Here is a 15,081-nt window from a genome sequence, read left to right on the forward strand (position 1 = left end):
AGACCCGGCCTTATTATATGAGAAACACAGTAGGTTTATCTAATATCACTTATAGGAGGATGGTGGTACAATGGTTAGAATGCAGTATTGCAGGCTTACACTTCCCATTGCCAGGAATTCGATTGTGACTGACTCAAGGTTGACTCAGCCTTCCATCCTTCCAAAGTTGGTAAAATAAGGACCCAGATTCTTGGGGCAATATACTGATGTTGTAGACCATCCTGAGAGTCGTAAAGCAGTGTCCCCCAACCTTTCTGGGTTGGTGGCCTGGCATGGGGGGAGGAGTTGCACTTGCAGCCTCATACATGCTTGCAGTGGGTACTGGCGCCTGCCACCCCATTCATGGTGCACACGCCTGCTGCTCACACTAATGGGGTTCTGAGTGACAATGCCCACTGGTCACGCAGCCCAGTTATGAATAGCTGGGTAGACCACGGCCCACAGGTGGGGGACCCCCATTGTAAATCATTGTGGGGCAAATCCTAAGTGCTGTTGCTATGGTAATAATACACACACTTCCGTTAACGTTGAATAACAAATAAATCCTATTGAATGCAGTGGGAATTATGTCCAAGGAAATCTATGTAGGATGCTTTTGTGACTTAATCATGGTGATTTTTCTCTTCCAATCACAGCGTTCTGGTGGGACAGGGTTTGACAACTGCAAAGGAACCCTCATTTCTGAGTATTTTATCTTGACAGCAGCTCACTGTTTCACTATCGACGATACGGCTGACCAGATCAGAGTCACAATTGGTAAGCAGTAAGCACAGGGATCTTTTGAGAGGAAGCTGGCAGTGTGGTCAGCTGTGCCTCATTCGAAACCGAAGAAAGAAATCCTTCAACTCCATTAAAATAGAGAAAAGTATTTTTTTTACTGAGTTTGAAGTGATAGCAACAAAAGACAAGCAAGACCTGAGGCAAATAAGCGTGGAAATTACATATTGAAAGTTATCCCAAGTTTCTTCCCCCCAAGAGTCCAGACTGGTCATCCAATCTGCGGTGTGTATAGTGTCGTGTGGGGTACATCTTCAGGTGGTTTCTCACTCATCTGGTATGCCAAGAGGGTTGACCATGGCTTAGTAAAGTCTATGCAGTAAGCAAGGAAGCATCCCCCTCCTTTTTAGTTCACACAGAAAATGTCTTCACTCCCCAGCAGCCTTCCCCTCCCAAACACCAAATTATGACTCCCTCCGTTTCTATGGCAGCCGACAAGGCAGCAAAAGATGTCAAGAAAACTTTGTGGAGGCTGGTAGTAGGGCGGTCAGCTGGCCAGGAGAAAAGAAACAGGCCTGCCTTTCTGTTTCAGAGTAACCAAATGGGCCGCAGGGGTCAGCTGATGGTCCCACCATGTGGTGATAAGCTATGTAGCCCAAGACAGCAGAAAGTCTACGTTTTACTTTCCTCTTTCCTAGCCCAGCGAGATTATACTGTGGAAAACATTATACTCCACCCAGAATATAAGATCGGAAAACTGAAAAATCGCGGAATCCCTGAATTCTATGATTATGATGTTGCCCTGATAAAACTTGAGAAAAAAGTTGAGTTCAGTTACAATGCAAGGTGAGATCTCGCAGGAAGAGAGAGAGTGAGAGTGTGTGTGTGTGTGAGAGAGAGAGAGAGAGTGAGAGTGTGTGTGTGAGAGAGAGAGAGAGAGAAAGAGTGAGAAAGAGAGTGTGAGAGAGAGTGAGTGAGAGAGAGTGAGAGAGAGAGAGAGAAAGAGTGTGTGTGTGTGTGTGTGAGAGAGAGAGATAAGCACTTTCAATTCGGTCTCAAAGGAATATTAGAATCAAGACATTGCTTTTGATTTAGTTGTATAAAATGCATTGTGATTTTTAACCTCAGCCTTTTATGATCAAAGACAAGCTGGTTGTTTCGTATTTAAAAGACAGATTGATGGGATGATATGTCTTTAAATCAGCGAGTGGTGCGGGGGCCGAGAGGTGGCAGCTCTCGCCTCACAATCAGGAGGCTGCAAGTTCGACCCTAGGGAGAGGCCAGATATTTATCTCTCTGGGCACAATGCAGTGGTGGGATTCAAATAGTTTTAACAACTGGTTCTCTGCCCTAATGATTGGCTGGGTAAATATGGCTGGGTGGTCACGTTGCTCATGTCAAGGGGTGCCTTGCCTTGCCCAGCCTCTCCTTGCCTCTCCCGTCCCAACCATTCCTCACCTCGCCCAGCCTCTCTTTGCTGGGCCGCTCGCTTCGCTGCTTGCCCAGCCTTCAAGATAAGCACAACAGGGACAGCTGCCAGCAGGCAGGGGGCAGCCAGGGACCATGAAGCTGGGCCGCCCACATCATCCCTCCACCAGCCAGCCCTCCTTTCTCTGCCTGCCAGGTCAGGGCAGATTTGGGGGAGTGCCTGGTCTCTCGGCCATCCACTTGGCCTGGGGAGGAGGCGGCTCCAGATTCTGGATTCGTAGTAAAGAACCTGAGAGCGGGTTGGGTGTAAGCAACAGACCATGGCGTAAGCAGGGAGAGATTTGGCACTGGGCCGCTTTGCATGGGCTGCTCAGAGCCATTGTTTGTGTGCTGCGGCAGGTAAGAAGGCAAAGCGCCTCCTAGGTTTATCTAGGCCTCAGCCCCAGCCTTTCTCTTACAAGAGGCTGCTAGAGGATGCAAAGAGGAAGATGCCCAGGCTCCGTTCATCCAAGTGGAGGGGGCATTGCTGCCGGGACTCCGGTCGCAACTCTTGCCATCCTCAGCCCTGATTAAGGCCGAGGGGGAAGAGCCCAAATGGCGGCGAAGTGCCCGGAGGCGATGAAACTGCTCAGTTTCTGCTTTTACCCTTTGAGGTTGTGAATCCCAATTGGTCGCCAGGCACTCCCGTACTCGGGTCAGGGGGTGCTGCTTGTTGCAGTGCGCGGTTGCGCCCAACGGACAGCTCACGCCCACCCAGGTAGCTCAAATCCTCCCCCTCCCCCTCCTCCTCCTCCGGATCAGTTCGGTGTGCCTTGCTCATCTTATTATACACAGGATCGTTTGGAAGAGAGGCTGCCCTTGAAAAGATGGGAAGATGGGCCACCCTGTTTTGGGGGAGAGAGAGAGAGAGAGAGAGGCGTTGATTGGGCTTATTTTCTAAGATGGAAGCCTTCCATTTTGTGCTTATTTCAAAAGCCAGGCGAGCAGCCAGGAGAAGTGAGGCAAGGAGAGGCTGGGCAAGGCGAGGAGTGGCTGGGAGGGGAGAGGCAAGGAAGAGGCCGAACGAGATGAGGTGCCCCTTGACGTGAGTGATGTCAAGTTGGCCATGACCAGGGATGGTTTGCTGGTGGTTTGCAGGGGTTCAGGAGAGCCCCAGCTCAGATTCTGTGTAATTCAAAGAAACCCCCCAATCCCATTCCTGGCTGGTCTTGCCCACTCTGTCCCACCCCTCCCAAGAGTCCCCATGTGGCCTGTCTTGAAGGCAGGTATGTGCAGGGTGTGTGTGGAGGCTCGGGGAGGGTGTAAAACGGGCCTCCCGGAAGTTCAGGAAGGCTGGAAATGGGCCCGTTTCCAGCTTCCAGAGAACCTCCGGAGCCCCGGGAGGGCAAAAATGCCACCCGCCCACCGTGGTGCAGTCGGCTGACTAGGCCACACCCACCATGGCCACGCCCACCCAGCAACCAGGCAGAGAACCCTTTGCTAAAAAATTTTGAAGTCCACCCCTAGCCATGACCCCACCCCAGCCACACCGACCCAGCCGATCACTAGGGCAGAGAACTGGTTGTTACAATTATTTGAATCCCACCACTGCATTGTGCCCCGATCTTCCTGTTTTATTTTAGTTTGAAAAGAAGTTATACATAAAATAGTTATCGCGCCCGGGGAAGAATAATTCTTTTAAGAAAAGATCTGGGTAGAAACTCAAGTGTCATCATGAGGCTCAGTTGAGGTCTCCTTACACTCTTTGATTGCCTTCGGAAGTGGTGGGTGCTCCATGAAGGAAGGCTTTCAAAAAGAGACTGGACGACCATCTGTCTGAAATGATATAGGGCAACGGCCGCCCCACTTTTTGGGCACCCGCAATGGTGGGGTTTCAATTTTTTAACTACCGGTTCTGTGGGCTTGGCTTGATGGGCGTGGCATGGCTTGGTGAGCGTGGCAGGGGAAGGTTACTGCAAAATCCCCATTCCCTCACGACCCCACTAACCTGCTTTCCAGCTCCGTTCTCCCGTGCAGGGCAACGAAAGAAGACCCAGCCAATCAGCTGGGACTCGGGAGGCAGAGAAGAGATGGGGGCAGGGCCAGTCAGAGGTGGGATTTGCCAGTTCTCCGAACTACTCAAAATTTCCGCTAATGGTGCTCCCGAACTGGTCAGAACCTGCTGAATACCACCTCTGGGCACCAAGGACACTTCTGTGGAGAAAGTTTTTTTCACAGACTGGAGGGGGTGTGGTTTTGTGCGCTGCCTTCATCCTACAGATGGGGCTTCACTTGTTAGCATAGTCCAGTTGTTGGCATGCTGCAGACCAGTGCCGGTCCATGGACTGGGGGTTGGGGACCCCTGATATAGGGTCTTCTGCTGAAGCAGGGGGTTGGACTAAATGACCCCTGGGGTCCTTTCCATTCTATGTTCTGTGTTCTCCCCAAACAGGCCAATTTGTTTACCATGTACACAAGGAACAACCCGAGCTCTGAGGAAATCCCTTGAAACAACCACATGCCAGGACCATGGTAGGAGGATTGTTTGTGTTTTAAAAGTAACTAACATGGGACAGAAGGACACTAGGTTCCCCAGGCACCAAATCTCCCAAAGTAACATTTCTCAGACTTGGCAAGTTTTGTGGACTTCAACTCCCAGAATTCCTTTATGGCTCTTCTTTGAACCCGTTCTCTGAATTTCTTAGCCTCCCTCTTGCAACATTTATTTATTTATTTGCTTGTTTGTCAAACATGTACAAAAAAACAAGTATAGGTATGAACGTAAACATGAACAAAGGAAATAAGTACTGATAAACGGGGACATGTTGCGCTGTATCCTAGATTGATTCGATCTTGTTGTACATGAATGAATTGCACTTGAGTCAAACTTGCTTGAAACATTGGCCATCACTGGTCTGTGGGATTGCTGATTCTTCCAGCATCTTCGCTATTCCTTTATTCTCCTCATTTGATGTTCTTCTTCCTTTGGCAGTTCACTAAGCTCTTTTTGTATTGTTTGGTTTAACAGAGAATGAGCTGCTACCTGTGGGAAACATTCATTCTTTTTTTGTAAGCGACTGTAAGTTCAGAGGCCAACAAACCACTGGGCTAGTTCGCAGACATGTTCAAATCAAGAATAGTGAAAAGGTAAGATCTTTGAGCAAGAAAGCCTAACAAGATTAGATGGAGTGAGGCTTTCTTAAGTCAAATCTAAAATCTGAGACTCCAATATATTAGATCTTTTCCTTCCTTCCTTCCTTCCTCCTTTTCCTTCCTTCTTCCCTCCTTTTTCTTTCTTCCTTCCCTTTCTTTCTTTCTTTCTTTCTTTCTTTCTTTCTTTCTTTCTTTCTGTCTGTCTTTCTTTCTTTCTTTCTTTCTTTCTTTCTTTCTTTCTTTCTTTCTTTCTTTCTTTCTTTCTTCCTTCCTTCCTTCCTTCCTTCCTTCCTTCCTTCCTTCCTTCCTTCCTTCTTTCCTTCCTTCCTTCTCTTTGGAGTCAGCCAATGCCTCAATTGAATACATTAAATTAATAATAAATGTAGAGAATTTATACGACTTTGTTTTACATACATGACCCTGGCAGCTAATAGCAAGGGCATATTTACACACACACACACACACACACACACACACACACACTCCTGAATAAAATCTCAAATAAATGTCTTCCAGCGTGTTTCTGGAATGAAATAATTATCAAGTTAAGATAACATCTATTTCCAGAGTCTACCTTGGATTATTGTATCAGTTTCAATGGTGATTGAATCTTGTATATAGATAAAAGACTTCTGAAGAAAGAAAAAATCCTGACCTTGATTTTAGAGCAGGGATCACCAAACTTTTGGACCTCAGGGACCACCAAACTCATAATTTTAAATCCCGTGGACCACTAATATGACTGACAGTGGCTTGCTGATGTTTTTAATCACCCTGTAGAAAGCAGCAGAGACCCTGGAAAAATAAAAAAAAAATGTCTGCAGGAAAATTCCCCACCCCATTTTCCTACCGATTGATCGATCGATCGATCTTTATTTGGGATTGCAGGATACCATCTCCAGCTCCGTTCTCAGGAGGAGAGAGAGAGACTTTTGGCTTCATGCAAGGAAAGCAGCAGAAGCAGCAGAAGTCTTTCTTTCTCTCCCCCAAACTCTGCCAGAAATGAGTCTTTTGCTGGCACAGCCTCTTGGAGCAAGCATGCCTTGCAGGGTCCCAAAGACTCATTTCTGGTGGAGTTTGCGGGAGAGAAAGAAAGACTTTGCTGCTTTCCTTGTATGCAGCCAAAAGCAGAAGAAGAAAGAAGCAGAAAGAAGTGGGGCAAGTTCACCCCCTCCGCCCTTTCTCCCCTCCCCTCACTACCTCATGTTGTTCTCAATGCAAGTGATTCAAGCCTTGTGTTCCCATGGGGCCATGTGGGCGGTGCAGCCTTGTGTTCCTGTGCAACCTGAATTAATTGCTTTGGGGGTGACATTGCTCTGTGGACCACCTACATTTTGTTGCGGACCATCAATGGCCCCCGGCCCACTGGTTGGCAACCACTGTTTTAGAGGATGTCTATATTTTTACGGGCAAACTCTCTTAGAGGGGAAAAAAACACATTCCCTTCAAGGGGTACCTGCAGCCAGGGGTCAAATAATGATGAAGATTTTATTTTGTCTGAGGATAACTATTTGCTGGGAAGGGAATCAAAAAACGTCAAAATGACAATCACAGTGTTGTGATTAGAGCTGACCCTTTTTTTTTTTACATCTCTTTTCTTGAGACTCCTTTTGTTGGATTATACCACTTTGCTAAGTAGTGAGGGTTCCCCACCATCACCAACACTATTCCTAATAGACACACTAATTTGACTTAGCCAAGAAAGAAGAAAAAAAGTATAAACCTAATTCTAACTAAAATGGGAAATCCGTCCCAAATGGGCTGAGTTATCGAACATCCTTTGATAATTTCTCCAAATTCTTCAGAGCTGAAAATTAGGCTTTGATGGATCAGGATTTTAATGTAGCTGTCACTCCGGCATATTACCCTGTTTCCCTGAAAATATGACCTACCTTGAAAATAAGTCCTAGCTTGATTTTTACATGTGCGCCCAATATAATTCCTACCCCCCAAATAAGCCCTAATTAAGATCCCGCCCACTCCAGAGTGGACAGATAAAAATCAAATTAGGTTGGGGATGAGGGGGATGGAGCTGCCCTACTACTTACCTTTGGACAGTTGTAGCCAGGCCTTGCGCATGCCGACACCAGCCTTGCCAGCCTATTTCTTCCTGAAGGCCTCTGGAGCTGATAACAAAGCTCCTGATCGATCTGAAGCTCTGTTATCGACCGCAAAGGCCTTCAGGAAAGCCTTGCCAGCTGCAGAAGAATAAGTTCCTGAAGGCCTCTGATATAGCAAAAAGGAGGCTGGGGGTGAAGTGCACAAGTGAGGTTAGTCATGGATGACATCCTCGAAAATAAGACCTGGTGCCTTTTTTTGGTGGCAAAAAATTGTAAGACAGAGTCTTATTTGGGGTGGAAACGCGGTAATGGTTATTTGGATGAGCTGAATAGAGAATATGGGGCAGCTTGCAACATCTCTTGAAAACAGGAAAGAGGAGACAGTGGAAAGATGGCTGCACTGATGTCAGGAGTGGAGACTTACCCTAAACTGGGACTTATTAAAGACTGCATTCAAACAATCCCCACTTCAATGAACTATGGCTAAATGTAATGACGATGTAATGTCTCTTAATGACCATCTTTAGTGATATGTCCAATTTTCTCTATTTCCATTTTCTATTTCCAGAAAATGGCCTGTGAACAAGATGCTCGGAATGCCAAATTCTACAAAAATGTTACCAATATTAAAGACGTAGTGACTGATAACTTTCTCTGCACAGGGGGGCAGGACCCTGTGCTGGACCCCAATACATGCAAAGGTGAGCTGAATAAGGGTACTCTCTCTGTTGTTTCCTGGTTTCCTAACCCTTTAAGGCCTCTCTAAACCAAGTTAGCTCCAAAGCTTCATGGCAACTGATCTTCCAGGTCACAGTAGATCAGCATTTGCAGGAAGAAAGGGAACGATGTATTAATGATATTTAAGAATATAAAGGCAAGGAGATCGCATGTTTGCAAGGATCTAAGAAAATGTCCTTCTGTTCCTTTTGGCTCTGGACCCTAGTTATAATGGAGAGACACCTGGGAACAGAAAATTGGACTTTTCAACAGTAACATTCACATAAACACAACAACAGGTATTAATATATTTCATTCTAAACATACCGTATAACAGAACTAGCTCTATACCTGTGCTTGGCTACGAAACTATGTGATCGGGCCAGGGGTGGGATTCTACCAGTTTACACCTATTCGCTAGAACCGGTTGTTAACATTCTAAGCAGTTCAGAGAATCAGTTGTTAGAAGAAATTACTGGCCTAATCCTGTAAGGAAGGCAGGAAGGAAACATTCTGGTGTTGCTTACAGAAACTGCCTCTCCATTAACTTGGCAGGACTAGACTTCCTGTCTCAGGAACATCTCTGGAGGTTTTTTTCCCCTCTTTGCTGGTACTTTGCTAGTGTGGAGTGACCATTTAAAGTTACAATGGCACTGAAAAAAGTGACTTATGACCCTTTTTCACACTTACGACTGTTGCAGCATCCCCACAGTCATGAGAGGCCAGGGGAGAAGATGGGTACCTTGATGTGAGTGATATTGAGTTGGCCACGCCCAGCCAATAACATGACCACCAAGCCACGTCCACCCAGTCACATGACCACCAAGCCACTCCCACCAACTAAGCCACGCCCATAGAACCTGTTGTTAAAAATTTTGAATCCCACCCCTGGATAGGGCTTTGGGGGGAGGAAAATAAGGGGGGAAATTGTGCCTCTGCCTACCAGCATCCATTGGTATTCATCTGGCCAGCGTCCTGTCAGTGTGTGAGAGAGTTGAGGGCTGTTTGGAAACTGAAGCAGTATAGTAAATACTGCTATTTACTATGTGAGCAAGAAGGAGACAGCAAGGAGCCTGGGTGTGGCTTAGCTGAACTGTTCTGTACTAAAGCTGGTTGCTGCTGTGAAAATAAAACTGAAGCTGAAACTCCTCTGTTTTGCATTTGGAAGAGATTTCTTTTCAGGTGGGGAGGAAGAGCAGAACTCCTTAGCATCAGAGCGTGTTAATGATAATAATATATGAAATACTAATGCTCTGATGATCGTTTTGAAAAAATCCTTTCTTAGTGAGCGCCTAGAAGCCAAGAGGAACATACGTGCCAAATTTCAAGTTTGTAGGCTTTATGGTTCTGGAGATTTTGTGATGATGCGTGATGGTATTTCGCTTTTATATAGAGAGATTAACAGAATTGAAAAGGACTTTGGAGATCCTCTAGTCCAGCTCCCTGCTCAGGCAGGAAGTACTATATTTCAGGGTCTTTCAGTGTAAATGCAACAGCATTAATATAACAACACTCCCTAGACTTTGGAAAACAGGGGCATGATGGCTCAGTGGTTAAAGACTTCTGTAGACCAACTCAGGGGTGGGATTCAGTTTTTTTAACAACTGTTTCTGTGGGCATGGCTTAGTTGGTGGGTGTGGCTTGGTGGTCATGTGACTGGGTGGGCGTGGCCAACTCGACATTACTCACGTCAAGGGACGCTTCTCCTCACCTGGCCTCTCATGACAGTGGGGATGCTGCAATGGTCATAAGTGTGAAAAATGATCATAAGTCACTTTTTTCAGTGCCACTGTAACTTTGAAGGGTCAGTAAATTAACTGTTGTAACTCAAGGGTGACCTCCACAAAAATACTAAAAGCTTCTTTGCTTGCAAAAAGCTGCCCTAAAAATACCTGCAAGCCAGAGTTACAAATCAGGCAGAGTGCCAGAGCACCTTGAGGAATTAAAATAGTTAAAATGCAATGATAACTATCAACCAGCCAACTCTTGCTCATAAAGTGAAACCCTTTAGCAGAGAGGTCATTTAAGCTCTCCAGAAAAAGCAATCCTTAGATCCATTTGCACCACTTAAAGGAGTGGTCTCACTCACCTCACAAAACATCCGAAGGAAATCATCCAGATTTAAGTATGCCCCCCAGAAAGGCAGTAAAAAAAAAATCAGTGCCAAGCTTGCATCCTGCCTCTTGAAACTATACCCCAAAAGGACAGTGCCGGTTAGTACTACAGTGAAGGAAGACCCCCTCCCCAGATAGAAAAAGAAACCACGAGGCAGGAAAAAAATTCAAACACAATACAAATACTTAAATCACAACAGTAGCTGTTGCTTGTTGAAGCTGAATAGGGAAAATTATCCCATCAATAAACACAGGATTAAACTTCACCAAGCATAGAATTAAGCTTCACCAAAAGCCAGTTTTAGACTAAAACTCAGAAAGGGTATGCAAACTCATGTTTGAATATCAATCTTTCTAGCTAGCCAAGAAGCCTCGGTGAATGTCATTCATCTTGGTTCCCTGTCACTAAAAGCTTTGCTTCATTGTTCAATTATTTCTTCAAAGTGCTGATTGTCCAGAGAAGTATTTTCTCCCAACAGCAGTGTAAAAATCTTAAAACAACCCTTCCCCTTTAAGAAAGCCAAGCCCCAAAAGCTCCCGAGACAGGAAGTCTAGGCTTTCTGCCAAGAATGTAATAAGGGTGGAAAAAAACAAAAGGAGATTGCTTCTAACTACCGCTTAGAAAAATTAACAAGGGGTTTTATAAAACCGGACAGAATCCCACCTCTCCTTCAACTCCTAGAATTCCCCAGCATGATTGACTGGGGAATTCTGGGAGTTGAAATCCACCCATCTTAAAGTTGACAAAGTTGAGAAACACTGATATAGACAAATACATTCATATAATAATCTAGTTTTTTTTAAAGGAAAATTTGGAGAGGACTGTTTCTGCTAGAACCTCAGAAATTATAATGAAACTGAGAAGTTGCAGAAGATTCTCACAGAGTTGTTTTATGCAGCTTCATAACCCGTCAAATATGTCCATTAACAACTGTCAGGCTAATACAAGAGTGGGGAACTATGGCCCCTTTATGACCCGTGGACTACAATTTTATGACCTGTGGGCTTCAATTCCCAGAATTGCATGGCTGGCTCAGGAATTCTGGGAGTTGAAGTGCACAGGTCATAAAGGGGCCATACTTCCCAACCCCTTCTCTAATACACCCTCTTCCTCTAGTTTTTACATCACTGAATCACATCTACATTTGGATACATGTCGATCAACATCTCCTTTTAACGACCCCATAATCCCTTGTGGGGTGGAGTCTGGGCAACTGAATGGAGCTAGCAAGAGTATTTACTGGCCAGATGCCCTCCCTGTCGCCAATGCGGAGTTTTGTTCAGCAGAAATATTCTCATTGTGCCCAGAGAGAGAAATGCCTGCCTCTAACCTAGGATCGAACTCACAGCCTCTTGATTGTGAGGCGAGAGCTCCACCTCTAGGCCACCATGCCACTCATTTGGATACATGTTGATGCCTGTCTGAATTTTTCCCATAGTTGGATCCCTGTGCGTTATATAGATTTGATCTCTCCATACCCAACTCAGTCCCTTGATTAAATCCCTTTTCCTTTTGCCTCACCAATAGCAGAACAGGTATGTATATGTGGTCAAGGAGAAGTTGAAGATATCGCCCGTTTTATTGTACTGTGAGTTATACAGAGTTTATAGGTCATTGCGTATTCTCCCCTTATACTAGAGAGATTGCCAGGGAGGGCAGACAATTTTTATGTACGGTTTCTCCTCCAGGACTCAGACCCGGCTATTACGGGTGCAGTGGCAAAATTCTGTGTTGCTGAAATGTCTACAAGAAAAAAAATTGGTCACAGAATTATAGCTGCCAATTTGTGCCAATTTTTGGAGATAGAACCATCTTTGGAAAATGATATTTACACACGTACTTATTGGCTCTCCACTCATATAAACTAGGGGAGTGACCCTAACTGTTTGAGAACATGTATTTTCTTAACAGGGATGTTTTTATCCACTATTAATGTATTATAATGTATCAGAACTTTTTTTTTTAATATATTGTAAATAGCGATATCTATTGCTGGTGTAAGACCGTAACAAAGCTATATTCTATTCTATTCTATTTCGCCTTGCAGGTGATTCTGGTGGTCCTCTCATCATTCAGAAAAAGTTGCGTTATATTCAGGTGAGTGGTTATTTCACGGGAACTGCTAGAGGACAGCAGGTGTGTGTGAATGGCCCCAATTCAACCTGTCAGCTTCAGATCATTGCCGGGATGAAATTCTTATCATTTTTCTGTCCCAAAGGTGATTTTTCAAGAGGCAACCGGACTTTTTTTTTTTTTTTCCTCAAAGACGTTTGGCTTCTCTATCCAAGAAGTTTTCTCTCTTCTTGAAATGAACAGAAATGAACTGAAGAAGCTTCTTGGATGAGAAGTGAAACGTCTTCAAGAAAAAACAAAAACAAAGTCCAGTTGCCCCTTGGGGGGAAAAAGCACCTTTGTGACAACCTGGATGACTGAGAATCTCCCTAGACATATTACCTGGGTATCAAACTCAAGGCCCACAGGCCAGATGTGGGCCGCAATGTGGTCAGATGTAGCCTACGGGGCTGCCCTGGTCTACCCAATGCGAGGAGGAAAGATCAGGCCACCGTAGCTTCGACCCGGTCTACCCAGTGTGGAAAGGAAACAATGCCAGCAGTTTGGAGAGTGGCATCAAACTGGCCACACCCATCCAGTTGGCCACACCCACCCAGTCAGCCACACCTGCCCAGCCCCCCTGAGGTCAACCACAGCCTTGATGCGGCCCTCCATGAAATTGAGTTTGACACCCCCTGACATATTATTTTTCTGCCATGGGTAAGTTGGCTGCATGTCTTCAGATGGAACGGAGATGTTCATTTAGTTTACATAATTTCATCAGAATGGTGGGATTCAAATCTTTTTTACTACTGGTTCAGTGGGCGTCGCTTGGCTTGGTGGGCGTGGCTTGGTGGGCATGGATACCGTAAAATCTGTAAAATCTCCATTCCCTACCCACTCCTGGGGGAAGGATACTGCAAAATCCCCATTCCCTCCCCACCCCATTAACCTGCTTTCCAGCTCCGTTCTCCTGTGCAGGGCAACCAAAGAAGACCCAGCCAATCATCTGGGACTTGGGAGGCAGAGAATAGATGGGGGCGGGGCCAGTCAAAGGTGGGATTTGCCGGTTCTTCGAGCTAGTCAAAATTTCCGCTACGGGTTCTCCAGAACTGGTCAGAAACCTCACGTAAGAGGTTTCTTCCTTCCTTCCTTCCTTTATCTGACGTGGGTTTTCCTTCAATGAAAGCTGTGAGACCCCAGGATTGAGTTTCTCGCGTTTTTCTATCTCTACCTTCTGTAGGTTGGCGTCATTAGCTGGGGTGTGATTGATGTCTGCGGTCATGTCACTACGTTATGTGATGAACCTGAAAAATTGCAGAGGCACAAACCCTCCTATGCCAGGGATTACCACCTCAACCTTTTCAAAATTATCCCGTGGCTGAAAAAAGAGCTGGCTAATGAGGACCTGGAGTTCATCTAGACGCATTCTCTTCCCAGATGCTCTATGTAAATAGAAATCATTCTCTTCAAACCTTGCCAAGTAAAGTCTGTGTTAACAATGACTATGTCTGATGTAACTGTATAAAAAAAAGAACCAATAAATGTGATATGTGTTATCCTTTGCTTTTATCTCCTATGTTGGAATGGTTGGGTTTAGTTTCTATGCAGAAAAAAAATCAAGATGATGACCGCTTGGGGAGTCTGAGCCCTCTGTAGATAGCAACGGTAGTTTATTCACTTATTAGTCTTATGACAATATCAAAAGATTAAAAAATTAGAATAAAATGTAGCATCTAATTCAGATAAAAGACAACACAATACAGATAGTTCTCGACTTACGACCACAACTGAGCCCAAAATTTCTGTGGCTAAGGGAGACTTTTGATACAGTGAATTTTGCCCTATTTTACACCCTTTCTTTCCACAGTTGTTAAGTGAATCACTGCAGTTGTTAAGTGAAACTGGCTCCCCCACTGACTTTGCTTGCCAGGCGTTTGCCAAAGGTGATCACATGACCCCTATGGACACGTCATAAATAGGACTCAATTGCCAAGGTCTGAATTTTGACCATGTGACCATGAGGTGGCTGCAACGGTCGTAACTGTGAACAACCACTTTTTCAGCGCCATCGTAATTTTGAACAGTCCCTAAACAAACAGTTATAAGTTGAGGATTGAGCAGGTAGGAGCAGTATATTTAATGGCTGAGGCATTTTCTGCATGTCCTTTCGAGGTGTGGCAGGTGATTCCATGGCCCATATTTGGCCACGGAAGCCAACAACTCCAATCTTTCTCCTAAAAAGGCCCTTCTGTCAAACTCATTGGTAAGTATTTTTCAAACTGGGGTTAAAGTTCACTTAACAACCATCTCGCTTAGCAACAAAAATTTTGGGGCACAGTTGTCATAAGTCGAGGACCACCTGTTCTGGCATGGCAGGGACCGAACTGTTTACATTTTTGCTATTACAATTTCTCTAGAGTCAAATAATATCTCAGTACTGGATAGCGCTTGCCCCGAGACTATCAGGAAATGGTATCATGAACAGAGGTTGGAAAAATCATTATCCAAGTACACAAAGCGTTCAGGTCACGGCCACCACTGAGTCCTTGCCAGGATCTAAGTATTGCCTAATTTGGAGTCAACCTCAGTATTACAGTTCATTTGTTGGGAAGAGATGAGAGGAGGTGGCTCATAAGTAGGGAGTCCAATGAGGAAATGTTCACCGTGATGCAATCGTATGATTTGCAAGAAATACCCGGAGTTGCATCACTTTCACCGTTTCTATGAGATACCTACAAGGGGTGTTTGTTTTATAGATCCATAGGAGTTCGGTTTTGCCACAGACTAAATTCTTCACTTCAGGGTAGACATAGCGGGGGGTGATATTTACAAAAAGTCTGTCCTGGAGTGTCTATGG

General features: G+C 45.1%; 1 protein-coding gene across 1 annotated transcript in view; it reads left to right on the forward strand.

Annotated features, from left to right (window-relative positions):
* The window catches only part of LOC148126753 (complement factor B-like), a 44,269-nt gene extending 30,489 nt beyond the window's left edge, over positions 1-13,780 (forward strand). The window contains exons 12-18 of the mRNA XM_087923292.1: positions 636-756; positions 1,416-1,563; positions 4,577-4,656; positions 5,153-5,271; positions 7,906-8,038; positions 12,217-12,266; positions 13,465-13,780. Of these exons, the coding sequence (XP_087779418.1) occupies positions 636-756; positions 1,416-1,563; positions 4,577-4,656; positions 5,153-5,271; positions 7,906-8,038; positions 12,217-12,266; positions 13,465-13,644 (831 nt within the window). The 3' untranslated portion in view covers positions 13,645-13,780. The remainder of the gene's footprint in view (positions 1-635; positions 757-1,415; positions 1,564-4,576; positions 4,657-5,152; positions 5,272-7,905; positions 8,039-12,216; positions 12,267-13,464) is intronic.
* The last annotated feature ends 1,301 nt before the right edge of the window (positions 13,781-15,081 follow it).

Source organism: Pseudonaja textilis, chromosome 2, assembly GCF_049901715.1.
Source record: "Pseudonaja textilis isolate UNSWEBS1 chromosome 2, rPseTex1.2, whole genome shotgun sequence".
NCBI classification, from domain to species: domain Eukaryota; kingdom Metazoa; phylum Chordata; class Lepidosauria; order Squamata; family Elapidae; genus Pseudonaja; species Pseudonaja textilis.